This window comes from Piliocolobus tephrosceles, chromosome 16 (genome assembly GCF_002776525.5).
Source record: "Piliocolobus tephrosceles isolate RC106 chromosome 16, ASM277652v3, whole genome shotgun sequence".
Lineage (NCBI taxonomy): Eukaryota > Metazoa > Chordata > Mammalia > Primates > Cercopithecidae > Piliocolobus > Piliocolobus tephrosceles.
This window is the reverse complement of record NC_045449.1, coordinates 8,317,988-8,345,411: the sequence shown is the minus strand read 5'-3', so window position 1 is coordinate 8,345,411 and position 27,424 is coordinate 8,317,988. Positions and strand designations below refer to the sequence as shown.

General features: G+C 48.0%; 2 protein-coding genes across 7 annotated transcripts in view; one reads left to right on the top strand and one right to left on the bottom strand.

Moving 5' to 3' along the window:
• MYH10 (myosin heavy chain 10) overlaps positions 1-27,424 on the top strand; it is a 153,858-nt gene that overhangs the window by 123,924 nt on the left and 2,510 nt on the right. For all 6 annotated transcript variants that reach the window (XM_023193225.2, XM_023193226.3, XM_031934325.1 and 3 more), the window contains 15 exons: positions 500-712; positions 4,440-4,584; positions 5,931-6,137; positions 8,145-8,249; positions 9,496-9,648; positions 10,363-10,611; positions 10,876-11,088; positions 13,145-13,357; positions 16,073-16,234; positions 19,427-19,555; positions 22,311-22,399; positions 23,135-23,258; positions 23,344-23,552; positions 25,207-25,315; positions 26,928-27,100. In XM_023193225.2, the coding sequence (XP_023048993.1) occupies positions 500-712; positions 4,440-4,584; positions 5,931-6,137; positions 8,145-8,249; positions 9,496-9,648; positions 10,363-10,611; positions 10,876-11,088; positions 13,145-13,357; positions 16,073-16,234; positions 19,427-19,555; positions 22,311-22,399; positions 23,135-23,258; positions 23,344-23,552; positions 25,207-25,315; positions 26,928-27,100 (2,493 nt within the window). The remainder of the gene's footprint in view (positions 1-499; positions 713-4,439; positions 4,585-5,930; positions 6,138-8,144; positions 8,250-9,495; positions 9,649-10,362; positions 10,612-10,875; positions 11,089-13,144; positions 13,358-16,072; positions 16,235-19,426; positions 19,556-22,310; positions 22,400-23,134; positions 23,259-23,343; positions 23,553-25,206; positions 25,316-26,927; positions 27,101-27,424) is intronic.
• The window catches only part of NDEL1 (nudE neurodevelopment protein 1 like 1), a 51,628-nt gene continuing 41,578 nt past the window's right edge, over positions 17,375-27,424 (bottom strand). Inside the window, exon 9 of the mRNA XM_023193230.2 lies at positions 17,375-20,161. Within this exon, the coding sequence (XP_023048998.1) occupies positions 20,110-20,161 (52 nt within the window). The 3' untranslated portion in view covers positions 17,375-20,109. The remainder of the gene's footprint in view (positions 20,162-27,424) is intronic.

The window sequence follows — 27,424 nt, the reverse complement described above, 5'->3', positions numbered from 1 at the left end:
TCTCTGAGCATCCCTGGTTTGGCTGCGTTCCGGTGTGTTCTCTGAGCGTCCCTGGTTTGGCTGCGTTCTGGTGTGTTCTCTGAGCGTCCCTGGTTTGTCTGGGTTCTGGTGTGTTCTCTGAGCGTCCCTGGTTTGGCTGGGTTCTGGTGTGATGGAGGAGGTCACTCCTTCATAGTTAGAAGCAGATTTTTAACTATAACAGCCTTTGACTTCAGAGAAAATGTTTTCGTATTCTAAGGGCTAAAGTAAGAGTGTCCTACCTTTTAATGGAGAAACCTGGCTCTGCCATCATTAGCTTTGGGGCCTTCAGCAAGTCCTTTACCCAAGGACCTCCTCCTGCCCTCGCAGGTGCGGAGCATCTGCACCAGCCTCAGGCCCCAGGAGGAGGGATGTGGAACTGGGGTCTCATGGAGAGGTGCTCAGGGGCTGGGGCTCGCCTGAGAAACAGGCCATTTGGGCGCCGTCTCTGAGCACCTCTTGTGCCCGGGTGTTTTAACAGAGGTGACGATGAAACACTCCATAAGAACAATGCCCTTAAAGTTGTGCGAGAGCTACAAGCCCAAATTGCGGAACTTCAGGAAGACTTTGAATCCGAGAAGGCTTCACGGAACAAGGCCGAAAAGCAGAAAAGGGACTTGAGTGAGGAACTGGAAGCTCTGAAAACAGAGCTGGAGGACACGCTGGACACCACGGCAGCCCAGCAGGAACTACGGTGAGTGCGGGAGAGGGAGCAGGGCCCGGGCGCCCGCCAACCTCTGCACCGAGCCCGCGCAGAAATGCCTGGTGTGCTTTTCCTCGTGATGGCAGGTGGAACGGTGATTAAATAGTAATGGTTAGAAACAGACCAGCCTATGGGTAGAAACACCTGTGCAGGGTACCCCACTTTAGCAGAGTAACTGCTGTTAGTAGTATGAGTCCTAGGATAGACAGCAGACTGAGGGACACAGTGAGAGGGTGTGGTCAGAAAAGCTGTGGTCAGGGATGGATGTCTAGGGAGAGACAGTGACAGCTACACGGGGTGGGGGCAGTGAAAAGAGATTTATAGATAGATAGGACCAGAGGGAGAAGGGTAAACACAGGAATAGGAGGAGATACCCAGGAGGCCAGGCACTTATGCTGGCAGTGCCACGTGGTGTGAACGGTGTAGGTAACCAACTGAAAAGGGAAGGGTGCCTTTACAAGGGTGGGAAGAAGGCTGGTGCAGGCACTGGGACAGAGGTGTGCAGTGGGCAGAGGCATATGCAGCATCATGAGCCAGCAGCCGGGGTGGGCATGAAAAAGGTGACAAGCATAGGTGAACATGGCCAGAGAAGGCTCCTGGGTAGAAAACTGCAGCGTGGCAGCCCGCGAGTTGCAGGAGAGCCTTAGCAGTGAGCCGGTTTGCAGGCCTGGAGGTGCTGGCCTGCAGCTCCCACGGACTCACAGGCGTCGTCACTGTGGACAGCAGTGTGGGGGGTGTGCCAGCTTGCTGTCCTGGCAGAGGCCGTCTGCTCCCTCCCACACTCACACTGCCAAGTGCCTCAGGGCCACCCCAGGAGTCCCAGCCAGAAGGGAACCCTCGCCGCCTTGGCTGGCTGCAGGCACACCTGCTGGCTCTTCCAGGGTGTGAATGATGGAAAGAATAGCCCGTCATCCTGGGGAGCTGCTGGGGCCTGAAATAAAGCAAGAGAGACAGAGGGAATTATTTATGAACGCAAGTGTGGCCAGAGAGGCCGAAAATGACCCAGAGCAACCAGGAGGGAAATGGGTTGTGGTGAAAACCAGTGCATTTCCCCAGAGGACAAGGATGTCATCAGCTGGGTCCACCCAGCAGCTGGAAACCTGGGCACTCGGTCGTGGAAAGAATGACATCATGGTGTCCACAGGGCAGGCCGGCTCGGTAGAGCAGCGAGACTGAGGTCAGATGGTGGGTGTGGGGAGACTCTCCATGCTGGAGAACAGAGGGGTGAGCCTTGGAATGTTTGCCATGATCCTGGCCATGAATATGTACAGCTATGGCAGCCGGACAGAGGTTGGTTGGTTTTTGTCTTCAGTTTTTTCTCAGAGAGAGGAAAAACCCCATCTGAGCCAGGCATGGTTCGAGACTTCCTACCCCACTTTTTAATTTAATTTTATTTTTTATTTTTTATTTTTTTGAGACAGAGTTTCACTCTTATTGCCCAGGCCGGAGTGCAATGGTGCGATCTCGGCTCACTATAACCTCCGTCTCCTGCAATTCTCCTGCCTCAGCCTCCAGAGGAGCTGGGGTCACAGGTGCCTGCCTCCATGCCTGGCTAATTTTGTATTTTTTAGTAGAGATGGGGTTTCTCCATGTTGGTCAGGCTGATCGCGAACTCCCGACCTCAGGTGATCCACCCACCTTGGCCTCCCAAAGTGCTGGGATGATAGGCGTGAGCCACCGCGCCCAGCCCTTACCCCACTTTAGCAGAGTAACTGCTTTTCGTAGTGTGAGTCCTAGACTTCTCTTTGATATATCTGCTTTTTTAAAATCTAGAAACCACTGAACTAGACTTGGCTGAACTCTCCACTCCCAGCTGGGCTTTGATCATTTTTCCATCCAACCCTTGCAAAAAAATAAATGCGCGTATTTATTAAAACCATGCCTATGCTCAGCTGTAGCACTTACTGATTCTGTTTTGCCTGCAGCTCAGACGTGTCCTCCATTCTTGCTAAGGACCCTTAGAGAATGCAAACCACCCTCCCTGGGCCCCAGTTCTTCCCATGATTAGTATAAAGTAATAGTCCTCTGTAAATCATCTACTCTTCTGCAGACTCACTGGCATTTTAACTTTCTTGAGGACTTTTGATGAAAGACTAAAAGAAATTGGGTTGTTCAGCCTGGAGAAGAGAAGATGAAGGTTTCCTCTGACCACTGGGTTCAAGTAGGGACGAGGAACACACACACACAAAACTATCTTCCCAAAAGACAACGTGCTGCTAGTAGGAGAGATTTCCCTCGTGTCTGATCAGTGAAGCACCGGCCGCTAGAGTGAGCTGAAATAATCTCGATGGGAGCCTTGTAGAGGACAGGACCAGACCAGCACGTCTTTGACCTCTGGCTGAGCCAGTGGAACTTGGGGCTGAGCTAGGCTGCACCGCAAAGAATCCTCAGTGATTCCTTCTGGCTGGGCTACATGTGACCATGGAGCTTTTTGCAGCCACCAGGCCCTGTTCTCTTGGCACAGGGATCTCTCAGCCAGCCCCTGCATCTCATGACTCCATGAGAAGAGAGGTGAAGAGAGGGAAAATGTGTCCACATGGGAGTCAGTGTGTGAATCACTGTTCTAAGTTGTGACATGTTATAAAGTATAGAGCAAGCTTGCTAGAGATGTGCTTCAGGATTAGTGTGAGGTTGTAGCTAATCCAAAAGTGCTAATATAGGTCTTAGCAGGAGCACTGTTTACCTGACTGGCTTCTGTCTTCATCAAGCTCGTGCTTAAACATGGTGCTCAGATTAACAAATTTAGAGTGACTCGCCACGGGGAGTAAGATCTCTTCTAGAAAGTGAATAACTCTGGTTACTGAGGTTCCCCTGTATTTGTTATAGCCAATTTTAAAAATATTAGAAAGCCATGGAAAAATACTTAATGCTAATGTGATCTTCATACCGTAAAGTGCAGGTTAGATAAAACCAGTTTATTTCAGAACATTCCCATTCTATGGCCATGGACCTGCTGTGTTCTCATATCAAACATCAGAGATCCTTTCTGAACCCTTTGAGCTGCCTTTCAGTTTTCCTGCCCCTCCAAAAGATAATGCCCTCCTCCCCAGCCTCAAGCCATTTCCTAGTAGAGTTTTGGGAGGATGTTAGTTAGTTCATTGAGGCTTCTTCACATGAATGTTAGAGTCTTGCTTTGTTACCGTGCAACATCCTGATTCCTTTGGCCTTTGCCACCCCTTCACTTTTGAAAATCTCTGGGAGACTCCCTTTTTCCAGTTTTATTCAATTCTGTTGGGGCTATGTCAGGCAGTTTGGCATCTTGTGTTAACCAATTCCTGACCTCCAGTGAAACCAGACTGCCCAGAACAATTTGAAGACCCCCTAGGGATGTCACCCTGTGTCTTAATAAGTCAAATGTGGCATAGAAGTTGCACGGTTTTTTTTTTTTGGTTTTTTTTTTTAAAGATAGGGTCTCACTCGCCCATGCTGGCGTGCAGTGGTGCAGTCATAGCTCATTGTAGCCTCAACGTCCCAGGCTCAAGCCATCCACCTCAGCCTCCCCAATTGCCAGGATTACAGGCATGAACCACTACTCAGCTCTCTAGGAGGATTTCTGATATCACAGTAATCAACCTGCCAGCCTACTGGAAATAGCACATCAAATATTTATTAAAGGAATTTATGTAATATTTAAAACAAAAACAGTACTTTTTCAAAAAGAAAATGTGTTTCTAATCAGTCAGCTAATTCTGCTCTCTCAAAAAATGTCCTTCTCTAGTACAAAACGTGAACAAGAAGTGGCAGAGCTGAAGAAGGCTCTTGAGGAGGAAACTAAGAACCATGAAGCTCAAATCCAGGACATGAGACAGAGACACGCAACAGCCCTGGAGGAGCTCTCAGAGCAGCTGGAACAGGCCAAGCGGGTAAGGGAGACCCTGCCGTGTGCTGTGGCCTGGAGAAAATCCACCAGCAGACCCACTCCTGTCCTATCTGCCCGTTCTGTTCAGTCAGGTATTGATTATGCTCCAGCCTCTATACGTCATTGAGTGGGCTGCTGGGTAGCCAGTTGCCAAGGCAGGAGCGGCTTTCTGAAAACACACTGTCTACTTAGGGAAAAAAGCCAGATGCAAATACACGGATCCAGCCGCCATCTCAAATCACACAGTCTCCTCAGTGTCTCCTCTCACTAAATCCTTCTCCCAGTGGCTTCACTCAAAACTCTGAATGATTTGAAAGTCATTCTTCCCTTACTTGTCTGCTGCCAGTAAGTCACAAGTCCTGCCACTGTTCCCCTTCAAGGGTTCCTGACATTCATCTCTGCCTTCTTGTCCTTCCCTGCCTGTGATCTCACCGCAGCCACCAAGCAGAGTCTTGCCTTTCATTCATTGTTCCCGCTTCTGTATCTCAGACATAGGCTTTCCGTTCTGCTGAAACCGAATTTCTTGTGCCCTGTGACTCATGCCACCCCCCTGTGCAGACTGGCCTCCACGACTTCCCATAATCATCCTTGCCTTTGTGGCTTGGTCTTGCTCTGGTTTCCCCATCTCTCTGTTCTTTGCCTAGCCCCATGCCACCTTTTAATTTAGACAATGATGATATTAACATTTACGGAACACTTACATTTGTGTCAGGTACTGTGCTAAGTACCCTATGTGAACTGCCTTCCTTACTCTTTGTTACAACCCTGTGGCACAGTCTCCTATAATTCTCATTTAAAAGACAAGGAAACTGAGGCCCAGCGGTGTTAGGTAATTATGCCAGGGTCACACAGCTGCTCTGTGGAAGGGCAGCTTGAGGCCAGAGAGTCTGGCCCAGATTCCCATGTGACCACCTTACCACACCCAATCGTGTCCCTGAGGCAAGATGTCATTGGAGACACATCCTGTTGTGACTACCCTGCACCAGGGGTGCTTGCTCATGTTAGTACATGTAAAACAGTTTTTACACTAACAACATTTGTTTTATACAAAGGACAGTGTGAGTGATTACGCTGCAGACACGACACACTTGGCATTCACAAGGATCATTACTTAGCACAGTGAGCCCCTAAATACCTGCATCTGCTCCTCAGAGCAGTACGTACGCATGTGTTCCTTACACAGAAATCCTCACATTCAGAGAACAGCAAACATTTTCATTCATTCATTCAACAAATGTTGATCACAGGCTTACTGTGTGTTAGGCACAATTCTGCAGACTCAAAAAGCAGTCCTCTGTATGGAGTTTTAGAAAATAATTAGTGAATTATGTTTTCCCTGCCGTCTCCTAGTTCAAAGCAAATCTAGAGAAGAACAAGCAGGGCCTGGAGACAGATAACAAGGAGCTGGCGTGTGAGGTGAAGGTCCTGCAGCAGGTCAAGGCCGAGTCTGAGCACAAGAGGAAGAAGCTCGATGCGCAGGTCCAGGAGCTCCATGCCAAGGTCTCCGAAGGCGACAGGCTCAGGGTGGAGCTGGCGGAGAAAGCAAGTAAGCTGCAGGTAAGCCAGAAACCTCCGCTCTACACACATCCCACCGTAGCATGTCCCTAATTTACCATTGTATCCCTCTGTGCAGTAAGAGACCCACAGCCAGCGTGCTGTGTAATACCTGACAATTGCCATCCAGTAAATACATCGAGTCTTAGGTGTCCCTAGTGTCTATTATTTTGATGAAGTTAAATAATACTTATTTTAAGAAGAAGACAGCATGAATTGGACTTGATCAGTTCCACTTTGAATTGTGTTTATAGTTGCTTGAACAGTTTTAAGCACTTCAGCTTCTCCATTAGTCCAGTAAATAATAGGAACAATGGGCCAAAAAATTATACTTCACATTGGCAAAGATTTGCAAGAGTTTTATTTTTTTACACTGCTGGTATAAATTAGTGCAACCTTTTTTTTTTTTTTTTTTGAGATAAGAGTCTCACTGTCACCCAGGCTGGAGTGTAGTGGCGCAATCTGCTCTCTGCACCCACCATCTGCCGGGTTCACACTATTCTCCTGCCTCAACCTCCCAAGCAGCTGGGACTACAGGCGCCCGCCACCATGCCCAGCTAATTTTTTGCATTTTTAGTAGAGACAGGGTTTTACCATGTTAGCAAGGATGGTCTCGATCTCCTGACCTCGTGATCCGCCCACCTCAGCCTCCCAAAGTCCTGGGATTACAGGTGTGAGCCACCGCACCTGGCCCTTTTCTGAATATTTTTAATACATGTTTGGTTGAACATGTATTAAACCTATGGAACCTATGGATAGGAAGGGCTGAAATATTATTTCCAACTGTGGTTGGAAATAACTTTTAATGTTTAATATGGACTTCTATGCATCCAGCAAAAACAAGATAGTTGATGAGTCCTTATTGGTAAGAAAAGATGCACATCCTATATTGCCACATAGAAAAAGCATTACAGAGCTGTGTTGTGTCAGAGGCCCAAGACCACATTACAGTACATGATTCTCCAGGACTCTAGGACTCAGCAGAGACGCCTGCCCGTGGCAGACTGCGCTGTGGCTGTGCCGCCATCCACCTTCCCTCAGCTGGTGTGATGAGGACAGGCGAGAACCCACGGTGCCTGCTGCCCTTCTGCGTCCCTCTGCTGCTTCCCAGCACCAACTGTCATCAAAAATTATAAAGCATCTTATACCATGAAGATTTGTTTGGAAAATATTTTAGAAATATTGAGAAGGAAAAAATACTATTCATTAAATCTGACCATAAGAAATAGCTTAAATATTCATGATGAATATATAATACCAGTTTTTTAAAACCTTTAAGAACTTCCGGCCGGACGTGGTGGCTCACACCTGTAATCCCAGCACTTTCGGAGGCCGAAACCCTGTCTCTACTAAAGACACAAAAAATTAGCCAGGCGTGGTGGCGCACATCTGTAATCCCAGCCACTCAGGAGGCTTAGGCAGGAGAACTGCTTGAACCCAGGAGGCAGAGGTCGCAGTGAGCCGAGATCGTGCCACTGCACTCCAGCCAGGGCGACAGGGCAAGACTCTGTCTCAAAAAAAAAAAAAGAAACTTTTGTATCCCTTTTATAGAAGCCTCAAGTTCTATAAGAATGTGAATTATACTTTCCTCCCAAAGCACATGGTTAACGCATCTTCATGTGAAGGAGGACCAAAATCAAGCACCTGCTGGCCTTTCAGCCTCCCCTCAGAGGATACAGTCACTCTTCCAAAGGCTTTGCTTTAATTTTTGTCTCTTCATGATAAAAATAGAAGGAGGTAGAAAACCAGTTAGGAGACCCCCCCGCCACCCCATCCTTTCCATAGGTAGAGACTATTAAGGTAGCCAGGGAGGCAGGTTCTAGTACCTACTTATTTGAGCTCCGTTTGAAGGCAACAGACTCTTGGTGGTGAGTCTTCCTTAACTGAATGGGTAGTTTCAGGTTCACACTGCCCCTGAGTTCTCTATTTGTGTTCTGTTTAAAAGCTGTGTTTCTAGACCCTTTCTGCTTGCTTACTTTTGAGTTGAATTGAATCTTTTGCTCCTTACAGAATGAGCTAGATAATGTCTCCACCCTTCTGGAAGAAGCGGAGAAGAAGGGTATTAAGTTTGCTAAGGATGCAGCTAGTCTTGAGTCTCAACTACAGGACACACAGGTATTCCACAGGGAACAAGGGGTCTTTATAGTAACTAACATTTCTCTAGTATTTAAGCTGGTGAAATATGCTGGCCCCAGAATTGTCTTCTATGTCACCTCTTACTAGTTTTATGTCATACTTTTATTTGGAGCCAGGCTTGCTACTCAGGATTTCTCCCTGGAAGCTCAGTGTCTTAATGTAGAGCCTCTGGGGTTCCTGTGTCTGGCAGGCATATGGTGGCCTCGGAGGCAGCTCCACCTGCCATTCACTGCCGCTGCCTGGGCAGTGGTTTACCCAAGCCATGGTCCTTCTGCACACAATGTCTTGCTGGCCATTTTAAATAAGATTGTTTCATTGTGGTTGGAATTCCATTGTGCTGACCTGTGAGAAACAGTCCATTTTGTAAAAGGGTGAGTTGAGGCTTGCTTATCAGATGGTTAAGACCTGCATTGCATCATCCGTTAGGGATGTTTTTAAGTCAGCTACAGGTTACTTGAAAATAATGTAGCACTTTATTCTTGGAGTTTTACAGCTTAATTTTGTTAAATTTACAAACATTTATGAGTGTTTGTCAGGCTTTAGGCTAGGTGTGGGAATTAAAAAAAACCTCAGGCCGAAAGTGGAGTAATTAGGCAGTCGGGGATAAGTTCATTTTAACTGAAGCATACCCCATGCATGACAAGGCACGGCCCGGTGAGTGAGACTAGAGGAGGCCAGAGCCAGAGCCTAGAAATTCTGCTCCACACGACTAATGCCTCTGAAGATTTTCCAGTCTGAAAGTAACAGGAAAGACATGTTTGTGCTTACATTTTAGAAGTCAGTCTGGCAGGAAATATAAAGGACAGGTAACTGAGGGGATGCCTAAGACGGGAGAGGTGATCCCAGCGCGAAGGGCTGAGGGCCTGAACTAAGACGGGGCAGGGGATAGAGAGGAAGGGATTCCAGGTGTGACTGAGGAGATGCGGCTGTGGTGGGGGATGCAGGAGGGGAGGCCTCAGGGATGCCTGGAGCCTCTGGCCTGGGCCCTTGGGTGGACGGCGCCGCCATTCATTCTTCAGGGGTCAGTCTGAAGCAGTGTTGGTGTGAAAAACTTTTACAAAGTTATTGTGTGTGTTTTTAAATCGTCTGTGTTTGTTAATGTCACTGGGTGTTCTGATGCACTGAGGCTCTCTCTTTTTTATGACATGAATTCTTTAATACAGGTGTATTTGTTTTGGTGATAAATATAACGGAAGTGTTGCCCTTTTAAAAAAAAAATACACAGGAGCTCCTTCAGGAGGAGACACGCCAGAAACTAAACCTGAGCAGTCGAATCCGGCAGCTGGAAGAGGAGAAGAACAGTCTTCAGGAGCAGCAGGAGGAGGAGGAGGAGGCCAGGAAGAACCTGGAGAAGCAAGTGCTGGCCCTGCAGTCCCAGGTGTGCGTCCTCTTTAGGAAGCCGTGGTGGCCTCGATATGTGTCTTCAGCACCTCCTGGCCTTGCTTTGCCCGGCTGTCTCAACTCCATTTGGGACAGTTAATTAGGTTGTACTAAATTAAGCACATTAAATGGTTTTGCTTTGAGCCAGCCACGTGCTGGTTATAATGCTGGAAGCTCGTAAAATAAGGACCTAGGACTGTGTCAACAATGTAAAGTTTCAATCCAGTTATCATTTTAATAGACTGTTAGCTAAGAAATTAAGTGACCATCTAAGATTCATTTATTTTAAAAATCACAGTATTGATTTTTCTTCTCTCAAAATATTAAAAACAAAAGTTTTCTTTTTTCTTCAAATTCAAAAACCAATTGAGCTATTTTTTTTTTTCTTTTTCTTTTTTGAAACAGAGCCTCACTCTATCGCCCAGGCTGGAGTGCAGTGGCATGATCTCAGCTCACTGCAACCTCCACCTCCTGGGTTCAAGTGATCCTCCCACCTCAGCTTCCCCAGTAGCTGAGACTACAGACAGGCGATTTTTGTATTTTTAGTAGAGATGAGGTTTCACTGTGTTGTCCTGGCTGGTCTCGAACTCCTGACGTCAAGTGATCTGCTCGCCTTGGCCTCCCAAAGTGCTGAGATTACAGGCATCAGCCACCATGCCCAGCCCCAATTGAGAACATTAATACTTTCTGTTTATCCTTACACAAAACCTAGTTGGCTGATACCAAGAAGAAAGTAGATGACGACCTGGGAACAATTGAAAGTCTGGAAGAAGCCAAGAAGAAGCTTCTGAAGGACATGGAGGCCCTGAGCCAGCGCCTGGAGGAGAAGGCACTGGCGTATGACAAACTGGAGAAGACCAAGAACCGCCTGCAGCAGGAGCTGGACGACCTCACGGTGGACCTCGACCACCAGCGCCAGGTGGCCTCCAACTTGGAGAAGAAGCAGAAGAAGTTTGACCAGGTGGGTCGGCCACGTGTCGTTTCCTCCTGGCAGAGCTCTTGCTTTTGTTCATATGGTTTAAAATAATCTTATTTAAAGGCAATTAAATGTGATACGTACTTATATCAAAATTGGAAAAAGGGGGAAAGCAAAAAACAAAAAAGGAAATACAAGAACACCATAATCTAATGGCAGCACTCTGGCGACAAATCAGCCACGCAGTGGAAGAGAAAAGCTGATGTCACTGTTTCGGCTTTTCATATTCCCCCATCCCCTTGTGCACAGCTGTTAGCAGAAGAGAAGAGCATCTCTGCTCGCTATGCCGAAGAGCGGGACCGGGCCGAAGCCGAGGCCAGAGAGAAAGAAACCAAAGCCCTGTCACTGGCCCGGGCCCTTGAGGAAGCCCTGGAGGCCAAGGAGGAGTTTGAGAGGCAGAACAAGCAGCTCCGAGCAGACATGGAAGACCTCATGAGCTCCAAAGATGACGTGGGGAAGAACGTAAGTCCCCTGGTGGGGTCCACACTTCCGCACAGGAGAGTATCCCAGGGGCCTGGGCCTTCACACGGGAGCAGATGGCTCCTTGGGGGTGCCTGAAGGACCTGGGAATGTACAGCCCAGCCACGAAGCCATCTAGGAGTGCTTTGGCCTGTGCATGAGGAGGGGGTTCAGGTCTTCTGGGACCGTTGTCAGGTTTTCTGCAATCTCCCCCCAGCTCTGGCTAGAGGTGAACGTGTTTCTTCTTCCTTTCACTGCCCTCCCTGCCCCAGCCTACATCCTGGCAGGGGGGCCTTTCAACAAAAGGTTTCATGGTTCTGCCATCACAGGTAGTTGCCAAACATGAGGTGAGTGGGGACCTGGAGAGGAGGAGGAGGAGGAGGGAATGGCAGCTCCCTCTGACCCGGTTCTTCCCAGGGAGGCCCCACTGTTTTCTCTGAGAGCTTCAGTAGCTTTGGGGGCTTATCCACAGCTTAGAAGCTTCTGTGGCACAGTTTCTCTTTCCATTGCATACATCTTCCACAGGAGCTGCTATGACACTTACTTACCCCACGTCTCTCCCTTCGTGTATGACGTGTTGAAGATAGCAAAACAAAGCCAGGCCTGGCATCAAAGGCAAGGTTCCCTGGCTCCTCCACAGGCTTCCATTCTGACCATGGGAAGCCACTTAAGCTTTTGAAGCCTAAGTTTCCTTATCTGCCAGATGGACATTATACTTGCCCAATTTCATGAAGTTACTGCATCTGCTTTGAAAAGCACGAAGTCCTCTAAAAAGGCAGGGTCTCATTTTCATGGGCTATGGGCCATCCGGCCACATCATACATCAGCGAAGGTGGCCCCACCTTCCTGCTGGGTCTCCTACAGCTTGGCACCCAGGGACTAGCCCCATGGACAAGAAGAGGCCACTGAAAGTAGAAGTGGCCGTGGTTACACAGTGAAATGTGGAGAGAGAACGCTACAGTTGACTTCATGTTCGTTTTCTGTAGCATCAACACTCACACGTTCATCCCACAAACATGTCTTTTGTGCCTACCGAGCACCAGACACTGTGTAGAAATGGGCCCTCCTCCTGTCCTAAGATTCTCCACACCTGTCCCTGTGAGAATTGCGGTGGTCCTGGACCCCAGAGGGGGTGCACAGCAGCATCAAGGCCTCCCTCCAGAGGCTGCTGCGAGAATCAAAGGGCACAGGAGGTGAAGCTCTCAGCACAGTGCTTGGCGCAGAGAAGGAGGGAAATGGTGCTGGGGGATCTTTGTCCAGGGAAAGATCAAGGCCTCTGTACTGTGCCCTGCTTCTTAGGCCGAAGCCACCCGAATAGTCAGCAGTTTCCACATGTGCTTTTCAATACGAATGATCTTTTCTACAGCAAGAAGAGGTGTACTGTCATCCTTGCTCCTCACAGACAGCAGGCAAGGGGTCAGTCAACAGACAGGTTCCCTGACATGGCTGTTTCCTTTGTTCTTTTTTTTCTTTTTTTTTTTTTGAGACGGAGTCTCGCTCTGTCGCCCGGACTGGAGTGCAGTGGCCGGATCTCAGCTCACTGCAAGCTCCGCCTCCCGGGTTCCCGCCATTCTCCTGCCTCAGCCTCCCGAGTAGCTGGGACTACAGGCGCCCGCCACCTCGCCCGGCTAGTTTTTGTATTTTTAGTAGAGACGGGGTTTCACCGTGTTAGCCAGGATGGTCTCGATCTCCTGACCTCGTGATCCGCCCGTCTCGGCCTCCCAAAGTGCTGGGATTACAGGCTTGAGCCACCGCGCCCGGCCGTTTCCTTTGTTCTTTGGCTCACTGAAGAACTCTCAGCTTAGAGGTCATCAGAGGAGGATGACCAGAGAACACGTGTGAATAAAGAAATCCGCACTGTAGTTCTGAGCTGCATACACTGAAATGGAGAATAGCAGCAGCCTTCAGGGGAGAGGGAAGGATGTGTGTGCATGTGGCAGGGGGCCGGCCCAGGGGGACCAAAGTGGCCAGCATGCCACAAGTGGGCCTGTAAAACAGGAAGACTGCTGTTCTTCCCACGTGCCCAGGTCAACTCTTTCCTGATGCTTCGGTGGTTTAGGTTCACGAACTTGAAAAATCCAAACGGGCCCTGGAGCAGCAGGTGGAGGAAATGAGGACCCAGCTGGAGGAGCTGGAAGACGAACTCCAGGCCACGGAAGATGCCAAGCTTCGTCTGGAGGTCAACATGCAGGCCATGAAGGCGCAGTTCGAGAGAGACCTGCAAACCAGGGACGAGCAGAATGAAGAGAAGAAGCGGCTGCTGATCAAACAGGTAGGGCAGAAGGCGCAGCCTCCACAACAAGGGGTGCAGGCTCTCAAAGCCCAGCTCTGGGTCAGTATCCTGTTCATTCATGTTAGAACACATCTGAGTAAACACAGTAACACCGAGAGTAAAATGAATTTATTTGGTCATTTGAAAATTTTATTATTTAAATGTTATTGTAATTAGTTTAGGTTTTTCTATTCCTCAGACAGTATCGTTGCTGCTTACACTTACCAATTAGAAAGCCCTCAGTGGACTCCCAAAGGAATCCGTGGTTAGGTTCAAGTTCCCTGTCTTAGAATGTGGGTTTAGGAAAGAATTGATGCATCCCAGACCCAGTGATTTGGCAGATGTCTGCGGTTCAGATCCCAAGTCCTAATAATTAGATCACTCTTCAAAGGAAAAAGAGCAGATATTTAAATTTGTCATTTTATAAAGTTATCCATGTATAAATTGTATGCTTTTCTGAATGTTATATTAGACACGTTTCTGCATGTATGTTAAATTTATAGTGTGAAACTTTAAATATGAATTGTGGATATTTTGCCAGTCCCTTCCAGTTCATGGCAATAAGTCTTGGATTTGGCGGTGGTGGGAGTGTGTGTGTGTTTTGAGACAGAGTCTCGCTCTGTCACCCAGGCTGGAGTGCAGTGGCACAATCTTGGCTCACTGCAACCTCTGCCTCCCAGGTTGAAGTGATTCTTCTGTCTCAGCCTCCCCAGTAGCTGGGACTACAGGCACATGCCATCATGCGCGGCTAATTTTTGTATTGTTAGTAGAGACGGGGTTTCATCGTGTTGGCCAGGCTGGTCTTAAACTCCTGGACTCAGGTGATCTGCCCATCTTGGCCTCCTAAAGTGCTGGGATTACAGGCATAAGCCACCGTGCCCGGCCAGATTTGGGATATATTTAATTTTGCTTTATTTTGTTATTTTCACTCCACTAATTATTGGTCATTTATTGCTGGATAACAAATTACCCCAAACTTAACAAATTATTGCAAACTGTGACAACATTTATGTCACAGTTTCTGTGGGTGAGGAATTGGAAAGCGATTGAGTCAGTGGTGCTGGTACAGTCAGGACCTTGGCCCTGGTTGCATCATCTGAAGGCCCGACCAGGGCTGGAGGAGCCATGCCAAGCTGGCTCACACATGTGGTGTCAGCAGGAGGCCTCGGCAGCTTGCCACATGGGCCTCCCGAGTGTCCTGGAGGAGCTTCAGGAGAGAGAGATCCAAAAGAAAGCAAGCAAGGAAGAAGTTTCCGGGCCTTTTATGACCTAATATCCCAAGTCTCATGTGATCACTTTTTTATTGTTTGTCAGAAGGAAGTCACCAAGTCTGGCCCACATTCAAAAGGAGATTATGCTCCAGCTCTTTAAGGTGGGGAGTATTAAAGAATTTGTAGACATTTTTTTAAACCACCACACTTTGAAATTCATGTAAGTGGCACTACATTGAAATTCATGTAAGGTGCCTCCTGCTATCCTGTGCCTTGAGGTACAGCCCCAGGTCTCTGCAGAATACAGCAAGTAGATGACGAACGCCTCTGCATTATGCGGAAGCAGCTGCCCTGCTCCTCGTCTTCCATGCCAACCCCTGCAGACGAGCAGCAGCAGCGGCCCTGTTTCTCCCCTTTGGAGAGGACCAGTGGAGCCACCACTCTGTCAAGGCTTGGTGCCTCCATACCAGCTCCCACACCACACATCATCCTCTTAGCAGGAAGTGGAAGCTCTGTGAAGGCAGGACCTTTCCTTGCTCACCTGAGCCTCCAGCTGCTAGAACACTACCTACGGCATAGGTATTTATTAAGGTATTTATGACCTATACCTTAATAAATACATGACAAAGCATTTATTTGTGGCTGAATAAGTGGACAAAGCAGGACAGGTTGAGGAGGCCGTGTCAAGGCAGTGACACACAGTCCCTGTGGACTCACGGGCTGATAAGGTTTGGAGCTCAGCAGCTTCGTGTCTGGTCCCCGTCATTGGTGACGGAGGCGTTGGGATTTGGTTTAAGGACTCCAGAGCACCTCTTCTGAGCATCCGTCACAGTGTGAGCGTAGTGCCCCATCCCCACTGCACACTAGGAGGCTCACTGAGCGAAGAGTGCCGCAGAGTGAGCGAGCGGCTGACAGGTGTGTCCCCGTCGGTTTCCTGCCCACATCTTACTCATCCTCACGCTCCCATCTGCCTGCTCCAGAGCTGGCCTTCATTTCGTCCCTCCTCCATTGGACAGCTTTGACTGCTCCCCGCTTTCCTGCTGATCAAAGGCAGTTTCTGCGTGGTTCTGGCACCCTTGTAACTTGGCCATGCCCCACGTCCTCGCAGCTCTAGGAAACAGGCATGCCCACACCTCTTAGCAACCACCCCATGCCCACTCTGTGCCTACTCCAGCCTTTATTACATGGTTACCGCATTGTCTCGGGTCTTTCCATCTTGGCTTCATCTACACTCTGAGCTCAGGTCACTGGCTGCCTTCTCGTGTGCCCTCGCAGCAGTCAGTGGGATGGTTTGTATTAGGTGGTGGTGTTTAAAGACCCCTTTGAACACAATTCAGCTACTGTGGTTTTCTGTTGATAGTAACTGTTTGGTAACAGAGACCTCTACAGAGTAACAGAAGGTTACGCTCACCCAAGTCACCAGAGTCCCCACTTGAGAACAGGCTGCCTGCTCTGTGAGCAGAAAGTTGGATTTAACCCAGCATAACCCGATGCTGTCCATTAGGTGCGGGAGCTCGAGGCGGAGCTGGAGGACGAGAGGAAACAGCGGGCGCTTGCTGTGGCTTCAAAGAAAAAGATGGAGATAGACCTGAAGGACCTCGAAGCCCAAATTGAGGCTGCGAACAAAGCTCGGGATGAGGTGATTAAGCAGCTCCGCAAGCTCCAGGTAGGTGCCACCGCCCATGGAGTCTCTGGATGGCATCACGTGGCCCCCCTGAGATCCAGCACCAGGTGACCTGTGTGGCTTCTACAGAGTCCAGCAGTGAAGCTGGCGGGGACAGCACTGCAGTACCACCTTGGGGCCACAGCACCACTGTCACCCACCCTAGGGGCATAGCACTGCTGTCAGCACAGCCGGGGGCGGGGCAGCAGGCCATGAAGACGCTGCTTGTGTGTCCGCCGTGTCCACGGGAGATACTTAAATGCACTTAGCAACACAGCTGGGGTGGAGGCACCACACGGGGTTCCTGTGGCCCTGAGAGCCTGTGGCGATGCTTAAAACCCACCCTTCCTCACCTCAAGAGGAGGGCAATGTTGACCCAGGCCCTTAGTGCTATAGCTTTTGTGATCTTTTCGGTCTGTTTTTAATCGTCACTTTTTCTACCCAGATGATGGGCCAGTTTTTACTACCACAATGACAAGAAGTGATCTCTGCAAGAGTTCACGGTGTGAGCAGGCAGGCAGTGGCCTCACTAGTACGGATGGGAGCCACTTCTCAAGGGAGCTGCTCCGTTAGGACGAAAACTTCTCCTTTGACCTTGTTGACACCACATCTTGAGAATTTATTTTAACAAAAGATAAAGAAGAAATTTTTATGTACAAAGATCCTTAGCTGAAGTGTTATAATTTATGATAGGAGAAATGGAAACCCCCTAAATGTCAGTGGACTGCTAACCATCTAAGTGACGGGGTGTGTGGGGTACAATGGCCGGACTTAAATGAATAAAGGAAAATACAGTGTAGGGTGGTTTGGCTTGTAACTCTACACACGTGTGTGTATACATTTTCACATACAGACATGCAGGCAGACATACTTACCTAGAAACAAGTTTGGAAGGAAAGTCATCTCTGGATAATAGGTTGGTAGGAACCTGTTTTCATATACTTTTTTTTTTCTTTTGAAGCTAAATGTGGGTTTTTGTTTGTTTGTTTGTTTGTTTTTTAAAGAGATAGAGTCTCACTCTGCCATCCACGGTGGAGTACAGTGGTGCAGTCATGGCTCACTGCAGCCTGGGCTCAAGATTTTTATTAGCTAATTACAAAAGTTATTAAGCTAATCAATTACAAACAATATAAATTATAATACTGTGATTTTAACAGCTTTATTGAAATATAGCTTACATACCATACAATTCACCAATTTAGCATTTTCAGTGTTTTTTAGTTTATTCATAGACTTATTCGGCCACCACCACTATCAAATTTGGGGCATTTTGGTCCCTCCTAAAAATCCTCTACCCATTAGCTGTCACTCCCCATTCCCTGTATCCCTGCTGCATTCTGCATTAATCAACTACTAATCTTTCAGTCTGTATAGATTTGCCTTTGTTTCATATTTCATATCAGTGGAATCATACAATACGTGGCCTTTTGTGACTGGTTTTCCACTTAGCATAATGTTTTCAAAGTTCATCCATGTAGCAGCATGAATAAGTACCGCACTCCTTTTTATTACTAACACTCTACTGTGTGGATACATCTACCACATTTTATTCATCTATCCCTGAGTTGGACATTTGGGTGTTTTCAGTTTTTGACTTCTGAATAATGCCTCTATGAACATTCATATACATTTGTGTGGACATGTGCTTTCAGTTTTCTCAGAAATATACCTAGGAGTGGAACTGATCTGGGGTATATGATACCTCTGTGTTTAACTTTGAGGAACTGCCAAACTTTCCCACAGTGACTGCAGTTTTACATTCCCACCAGCTATCTATGAGGGTTCAAATTTCTCCACATCTTGTCAACACTTGTTATTGTCCATCTTTTGATGGTAACCATCTTAGTGGGTGTGAAGTGACATTTCATTGTGGCTTTTATTTTTATTTCTCCAATGACTACTAATGAGGTTGAACAGCTGAGCTGTCTTTTAATTACTGAGTTGAAACAATTCTGTATTCTGGATATAAATTCTTTATGAGATAAATGATTTCCACACCTGCCTTAGCTTGTTAATTTCTGCCACCCATTTTGATAGTTTATTGTGTTGATGTGTAGATCAATTTGGAGAGTATTGCTATTTTAACAATATTAAGTCGTCTGGTTTATGAACATGGATAATCTTTCCTTTTATTTAGATCTTTTTTATTTTTTTCAGTGATGTTTTGTTCTTGGTATACAAGTCTTTCACTTCTTTTGTTAAGTTTATATCTAAGTTTGTATTCTTTTGATTCTATTATAAATGTAATTGCTTTCTTTTGAATGTTCATAGTTAGTGTACAGAAATATAATTGATGTTTGTATGTTGATCTTGTATTCTGTAATCTTGCTAAACTCATCTATTAGTTCTTGTGGACTTTCTTTTCTTTTATTGTCCATATTACCAGCAGTTCTAATTCTTTTTGTGTCTTTCTTAAGCCTGTCTATATACAAGATCAGATCATCTGCAAATTGAACTAGTTTTACTTCTTCCTTTCCAATCTAGATATCTTTTATTTCTTTGTCTTGCCTAATTAATTACCCTGGCTGGAATCTCTACTGCAGTGTTAAATAGAAGTGGCAAGATCGAACATCCTTGTTTCTCATCTTTTAGAGGGAAACCATTCAGTCATTGATCCTTAAGTATGATATTGGCTGTCAGTTTTTCATTGATGCCCTTAATCAGAGTTGAAGAAATTTCCTTTTGTTCATAGCTTGAGTATTTTTATATTGAAAGGGTATTAGATTTTGTGAAGTGCTTCTTCAGCATTTATTGTGATGATTATATGGTTACATTAATTCATTTTTGGTTGTCACACCAACCTGGCATTCCTCAGATAGATCCCACTTGGTCATGGTGTATAATCCTTTCCACATGTTGCCAGATTCAGTTTGCTACTACTTTGTTGAAGATTTTTGCATTTGTATTTATAAGGGATTTCATTTTGATGTGTAGTTTTCTTATGATATCCTTGTCATTTCCATATACTTTTATATTTACAATGAAAGTATATTACTTTTATAATCTAGAAAAAAAAATGTCATGTTTACAATCTAAGAATGGGGCCAGGCACAGTGACTCACAGCTGTAATCAGGAGGAATGCTTGAGGCCTTGAGTTTGACACCAGCCTGGACAACACAGGGCTCATCTCTAAAAAAAATTTTTTTTAACTAAAATTAAGAATGTAAACCACTCCAAAACCTTCTTATTAATAGGCTCAGATGAAGGATTATCAGCGTGAATTAGAAGAAGCTCGTGCATCCAGAGATGAGATTTTTGCTCAATCCAAAGAGAGTGAAAAGAAATTGAAGAGTCTGGAAGCAGAAATCCTTCAATTGCAGGAGGTTGGTTGGTTATTTATTCATCCATTTGTTCAACAAATATATTTGCCCTTGAAATTTCTCCAAGATCAAAAGAAATTTTAATATCTTTGTAGCCCACTGTAATGTCAATATACATTTTTGTTGTTTTATTTATTTTTTGGTTGTTTTTTTTTTTTTAAGTATCCATTTTTAATATGGTCCTCAACCTTCTTGTTGCTTCAGTTTGGAAACAGAAAATGATCACTTCGACACTGCTCATATATATTCCTCTACCTGGCTAAAGGCAAAGGAGCTGATGAGCAGCTTTTCAAGCCACCTCTTGGCCTGTTCCCCTGTGCAGGAAAGGGAAGTGATACTTTAGTGTTGATACGCAGCAAGTACTGTGTAACTCCAACCTTGGTGATGCAAAATTGCCTTGTTTTTACACAGAAGCACTATTCATGTGATAACTTAAAAGGAGAGAAGTTTGTTTCATTGAATTCCTGTTATTCCTTCATTTATCTTTTTTGTAGGTTCTCGTGAGGCAGAGACTGATAAAGTGTTGCATACAGGAATTGTAACAGTGCAAGGCACACTTAAATACACACATTACCGTACAATTGAGGGATAATCAAAATTTCTTCAAACCTGAAAAGATAAATATTATCAGTTAATATGAAAAAACTCCCAATACAAATACCTACAAATATTGGATAAAATATTAGCAAAGGCAGAGTTGAGCTTGCAAGAAAGGAGCATGGCTCTCGGTGTCAGGAATGAACAAGGAACTGAAAACCAGATCAGTAAAACTGAGCAGACCCTGAGAGAGGACCTGAGAGCCACCTTCGGGAGGTTTTCATCCTGCTGTCCTCTATCTCACCGTTTTTTGCTCGTTTTTTTTTTTTTTTTTTTTTTTTTTTTGACTTCTTGAGTTGGACACTTAGCTCATGAGCTTTCAAGCTTCTTGTCTAATATGTTTATAAAAGACTGTAAATTCCCCTCTAAGATCTGTTTTCATCATATCCCACAGATTTTGATGTGGAGTAATTTCATTGTCATGTAATTCTAAATTTTTCTGATTTCTATTATGGTTTCTTCTTCATCCCATGAAGAATTTAAGCTTGCGGTTTAAATTTCCAAATGCCTGGCATTGGCTTGTTTTTTAAGTTGCTTTCTGGTTTTATCACATTGTGGTCACAGAATGTTGAGAAGGGCTCTGGGACCTAGAACATGTTAGTTTTCGTAAGTGTTCCATGTGTACTTACAAACGATGCGTGTTCATCAGTGAAGCAGATGTGTAAGCTCTATGTATCCATCATGGAGCTGATTGGTGAGGTCCCCCCATGCGCATTTCCCCAAAGGCGATGTGGCTCTTGGAGCCTGCCTCCTAGAGAGCACTCCTGGGCCATTACCCAGATGTCCCAGCGGCATTCTCTGTACCATACTGTTTTTTCTGAAAGTGTTTCTTTCAGACTCTCAGGCAAGGCCTGAATCACACTGCATTAAGGAGAAGAGACTGAGCTGGAAAGCTGGCCCTGCCCTTCCCCCCATTTCTGACACTTTTCCTTCAAATACCCCTGTTAATCTGGCTTAGAGGCCCCTGGGTCCCTCAGTCTGCCTAGAGCTCCCCCACCAACCCCCCAGCCAGTGGACAGTGAGTGTTTCATAGGCCCAACAGGACAGAACACCAGAGGCCAGATGGCAGAGCTGTCTGGAGTCAGTGGCTTGGGATCAGGCCTGGAACATTCTGTCTGCTGCCTCTTTTTCCTTCCTGACTCCCACCATGCCCTGTGTACCAGGATGTGCTAGAACCTGGGCCTGTCAGAGGCCTTCGGCCCACACTCAGGTAAGGCAGGTGCATGTGCCGGAGCAGACAGAGGCGCCCCCGTGCAGCCCTGCTCCTAAGACACCTTCAAGGTGTGCTCTTGCCAACTGCGGCATCTTTTGGAAGGGGCAGCTGGTGGGAAGAGCCCTGGACGGAGAGTCGGAACCCTGACTTTTTGCTGCTGACTAACCTTGGGACTTTGGGCCAGTATTTTCATCCACGTGGGCCTCAGCTCCCTTATTTATAAGATAAATGCACCCTTGACTCCTTTCTGTGGCAAATCATCTTTCCAAAGAAGTTTGTGGAAAAGCAGCCATCAGGTAGTTCCTTCCATGGGCTGGCAGGCACAGGGCTGTCCCCATTGTCCTGCCCAGTCCTCTGAGAGCCACCCCGTGGAGCCACAGTCCCCTTCAAGAAAGAGGCCTTGCCCACTTCAGAGGCCCAGCTCTGCAAACACTTGAGCCCCTGCGGAGGCACCTCCCTGCCTCCTCCCCATGGGAGTGTTGGTCCTTGTTGCTGCGCAGCTGCCTGCATCCGCACTGCTCTGTGCAGCCAGCGTCCTTGATCTCAAACTGTTTATGTGAAAGATACTTCAGGATCATCAGTTGGTACAGCTCAGGTTTCTTAGGGTTCAGGGTTTGTATAAAGTTTGTGCTCAGTTTATATTAAGAGGCACCCGCTTTCCAAGAAGGGCAGGAACATAGCCACCCTTACGCTGGAGGTGACAGCAAAGCCCTTATGGCAATGAAGACTTCCCTCTGGACATTTTTGTGTAAGATGCTGACACCACACACCACCTGGCTGGTCTGCACCGAGCAGATTTTCGCCAGTTTAATTTCTCAAATCTAAATGACAGTTTGAGGTGCAGGTTAACAGTGACAGGAACAAGGTCGCTGTAGCTCCAGGCACTGTCAGATTCCACAGTGAGGAAACTGTTCATAGCCAGAGCTTAACGCAGTCTCCACTGCTTAGGAACTTGCCTCGTCCGAGCGAGCCCGCCGACACGCTGAGCAGGAGAGAGACGAACTGGCGGACGAGATCGCCAACAGCGCCTCTGGCAAGTGAGTCTCCCGTGGCCGGGGCGGGTTCTTCGCCCTCAGGCGCACACACTGCTGAGAAGGCTGGAGGTGTCCACGCACCTGGTATCAGCAGGTGGTTTGCTCCTCTCTAGCTGGGCCTGGGCTGCCTCAGCCATCATACCCCGGGGCCAGTCCTGCTGAGCCCCGCACACCGCAAGTGGGAGCCGTGGTGCGCACTGACGGGCACTGCGGGCCTTCACTTTCCAGTTCGTTAGCTTTGGCGAGCAGGTTCCTCAGACATGACCTTTCTCTGAATTCATTTTTTGTTAAAAGTCATTACCTTTTTTTTCCAATTCAGTTGATTTCTCCACTTAATTACTGAACCAGAGGTTCATCACATGCCTTTTTGAGCATGCCATCATGAGTAGAATTTGATTCTCAGAGATTGAAAACCACTGAAGAGTTTCAGCGGGGGGAGGCTGGGGTCGTGCTTGCGTTTTGTAAGTGACTCTGGCTGCTGTCTGTGGAGAACAGCTGGAGAGAGGCAGGCGCGGCAGCGGGAGGCCACCCCAGCGGTCCAGATGAGAGATGACAGGCCTGCATCTGGGTGGTGGCAGTGGGGGAGGGTGTTTGGAAGTGTCATCAGTGGGACCTACTGATGGATTCGGGGATGGCTGCTCAGGTTTCCAGCGACAGGGTGGGTGGAGGAGCCTTCGCTGAGGCTCCCATGCTGTGCTGAGCTGGGATTGAACTGTCCCCTCCTCCTCTCCCCACCAGGTCCGCGCTGCTGGATGAGAAGCGGCGTCTGGAGGCTCGGATCGCACAGCTGGAGGAGGAGCTGGAAGAGGAGCAGAGCAACATGGAGCTGCTCAACGACCGCTTCCGCAAGACCACGCTACAGGTGGCCCATGCAGGAGCCCGTCACCCGGGGAGGGCTGTGCCACTCCTCAGGCACAAGTGACCATAAACTCCTCTCTCCTCTCTAGGTGGACACGCTGAACGCCGAGCTAGCAGCCGAGCGCAGCGCCGCCCAGAAGAGCGACAACGCGCGCCAGCAGCTGGAGCGGCAGAACAAGGAGCTGAAGGCCAAGCTGCAGGAGCTTGAGGGTGCTGTCAAGTCCAAGTTCAAGGCCACCATCTCAGCCCTGGAGGCCAAGATTGGGCAGCTGGAGGAGCAGCTTGAGCAGGAAGCCAAGTAAGAGGTTTTTGCTGTCATAAACCAAAACTTACCAACCAGGCTCAGTCAGAGACAAAACACATGCCCCTTTTGGGAGGGGCTCCCCACTGCATGGGCGGAGAACACATATAACCAGAGTGGGAGACAGAAGTTGGTGTGAGCTGTGAGAGAAGAGCTGCGAGCGTTCAGAGGCTGGGAGGACAGATGGCCTCTGTGAACAGTCAGGGAAGGCTGGGCTTTAGGACTCAGCTCAGGGCTCACCACACGGCACTCCCTGATTGCCTAGGCACCCTGAGTTTGCATCTCCTACCCAAAGTCGATTTCCCAAGCATGTGGCATCCCATGAAGCGCTAGTTTGCTGCCAGAGAACAAATGCAGTATGACAGAAATCAAAGCCTTTCTTCTCCCGTAGGAAAGGATTGCATAACAGCTTTCATACTGTATTAAAGCATGAGAAATTGTACAGTACAACTGCTGGCAGGCAGGCGTTTACAAAGCTATTAGGTCATAGTCCCCAGAGCCAGGGGAGACCTTCAGATTCACCCTCTTTTTGGGGAGCGTGGAGCCCAGAAATGCAGGGCTCGTGGCCAGAACGCCTGCATCCTCCCCAGCCCCCCGTCCCAGGACTTCCCACTCCACTCTTGGACTCCAGTGGGCTGAATCAAACAGTTAAGGGTTTGTTTCTGGTTGGAACTAACAGAACTCACCCTGTCGGCTGACTCCATCCCTATCCATTTTTGCATATTTGCTAAGGAACGAAATAACTTTTTCTGTCTTCCATGGAGTCCTCCAAATAAGTTACCTCTCTTTCACATGGGGCAATGTAGACCTATCTAGAAACATGGATTTGTTTCACCTCTAACCAAAGAGGGAGCGTAGGGGGTTTGCTTTTTGTTTTTTTTTTTTTCAATGTGAGCTGCCAAAGCCCTACATCATAGGAGGTAATTGGTAAATTCTCAAGTGAAACAATCAATAAATTGGGTAGTTTCTCAGGGGAAAAGTGTAGGTGATTAAGGATGGCATCTTCAAAAGTCTGTGTTCAGTATAACGGACAGGTAGCTTGTATGTAACATTTGCTGTTTAGAAGATCACTGTGTTCGGGCCGGGCGCGGTGGCTCACGGCTGTAATCCCAGCGCTTTGGGACAGATCACCTGAGGTGAACAGTTCGAGACCAGCCTGGCCAACGTAGTAAAACCCCGTCTCTACTAAAAATACAAAAATTAGCCAGGTGTGGCGGCACGCACCTGTAGTCCCAGCTACTCGGGAGGCAGAGGCAGGAGAATCGCTTGAACCCAGGAGGCGGAGGTTGCAGTGAGCTGAGATAATGCCACTGCACTCCAGCCTGGGCGACAGAGTGAGACTCCGTCTCAAAAACACAAAAAGTAAGATAACTGAGTACAGTGATTAATACCTGTGTACAATAATTAATATGTACACGTGTAGGAATAATGTGCTTTTTCTACCTTTCGCTACTGAGGAATACATTAAAGGCAATTCCTATTTTGACCAGAAGGAAAAGGTCTCAGCACCACATTAGTCACGATATTCTGGGCACAGAGGTCCATGATGCCTCCACCATGTGTCATCTTCCCAAAGGGCTTTAAAAAATATTTTTTCCCCACACAAAATATCATTTCAAGAATTTCAGAACTACTGTGACCACTTTCACAGGGAACGAGCAGCCGCCAACAAATTAGTCCGTCGCACTGAGAAGAAGCTGAAAGAAATCTTCATGCAGGTGGAGGATGAGCGTCGACACGCGGATCAGTATAAAGAGCAGGTACGTGAGGAAATGCCTCCCTGGGAAGCGTGTGAGCAAAGGAGCTGGTAGAGAACGAGCTGGTGGCACAATGGACCAGGGGAATTCAGGGGCCTCCTGATTCTGATGTTCAGCTAACATGGGCTGTTCCACGGTCCTGGCGGGCACTCTCAGTACCCGAGACACAGGAGGGAGGGGACAGCAGGTCAGGAAGCAAGTTGCAATGAGGCCTGGAATGAACTGCAAAGCTCCTGCTTTCTCCACTAGAATGTGCGCTTCGTGAGTACAGGGATTTCTGCCTATTTTGCTCCCTGTTATCTCCCTAATGCCTAGTGCAGTTGCTGGACATTGCTGGCAGTCATGAGATACTGGCTGGGTGTAGGGTGGACCCAGGAGATGGTGAATAGAAAGTGAAGGGAAGACAGAGGTACTGCACGCTGCACCCGAGTGGCTTCAGTGTCTGCATCCAGGCCCCCTTCTCTAAGTGCACAGGGAATGTTCCGCAGGACTTTCAACTGTGGGGCAGGCCTGCCCTGATTGCAGCGTGGGCAGCTGTACCCTCCCTCCTGCTCCCTGCCCTCTGCCTGGTGAGACTTCACACTGCAAACACTGGCCAGAAAGGTGGATGGATCTGAGGATTTCACTGCCTTTGGCCCGAACCCTCCCCAACTTCACTCACTCAGTCAAGCAACCTGGCCTTCCCTTCCCACCCCCACCCTTGGGGCCTAGCAACATGGAGAACAGTTGAGGGTGGTGTGCGCTGGGCCCACGAGGCACTGGCCAGCCCCTGTGTGGCTCAGGAATGAAGGGTCCGAAAGGGAGGCTCTTAGTTCTGTGGCAGGTCATCCCAGGGTGGTTTTCTGCTTGAATCCGAGTATAATATCTGAGATGCCCATCCTTGAAAGGAGGTGTAAAGATGCATTGTACAACCTCCCGGGCTTGGGGATTGTACCACATTGCTGGTTCTTCCGCATTTTGCAAGAATAGCAGTTCCCTTTCAGTCCCCTAGGTCACGTGTGTGAAGATTACTAGTAAACTCTGTCATTTTTCTGCAGAAAACTCGCCAGTAAAAACAGTCTTGAGTATTTTTTCTTTTTTTTTTTTTTTTTTTTGAGACGGAGTCTTGCTCTGTCGCCCAGGCTAGAGTGCAGTGGCCGGATCTCAGCTCACCGCAACCTCTGCCTCCTGGGTTCACGCCATTCTCCTGCCTCAGCCTCCCGAGTGGCTGGGACCACAGGCGCCCACCACCTCGCCCGGCTAATTTTTTTTTGTATTTTTAGTAGAGACGGGGTTTCACCGTGTTAGCCAGGAGGGTCTCGATCTCCTGACCTCGTGATCCGCCCGTCTCGGCCTCCCAAAGTGCTGGGATTACAGGCTTGAGCCACCGCGCCCGGCCTGTCTTGAGTATTTTTTCATTTTTTTGGCCTAGTGTGCTTTGTAGATGCTGGCTTTGCTGAGAGCGGCAGGCCAGTTACAGAGCCTCTGACCAGCCCCCAGGCCTGTGTGTACATCCGTGTACACGTGTGCTCACAAGAGTAACAGGCAGAGCCCCGCACTGCCACACTCGGGGTGCAGAGAGGCTGACACTGGATTCACCAGTTTGGTTTGTTTTGGTTCATGTACCCTCCCCAAGATGGAGAAGGCCAACGCTCGGATGAAGCAGCTTAAACGCCAGCTGGAGGAAGCAGAAGAAGAAGCTACGCGTGCCAACGCATCTCGGCGTAAACTCCAGCGGGAACTGGATGATGCCACCGAGGCCAACGAGGGCCTCAGCCGCGAGGTCAGCACCCTGAAGAACCGGCTGAGGTGAGCAGGCATGTGGCCCCGCGCTGACAGGCAGCTGCTTTGCGGGTTAGCTTAGGCTCGGGGCGTAGCTGGTTGGAGGAAAGTTTACTTAGATCCATTCCCGGTGATCCATTCTTTCTCCTGAACCACTTCATTTAAGATTTCTGACCTTGATAGTCATCCTCGGGGAGAAGAAAAGAGGAGCAAGCCCACTCATTGCCAGTCACTAGAGGACCGCACTGATCCACCACACCAGCCACTAGAGGACCACACTGATCCTCCACACCAGCCACTAGAGGACCACACCAGCCAGTAGAGGACCACACTGACCCACCACACCAGCCA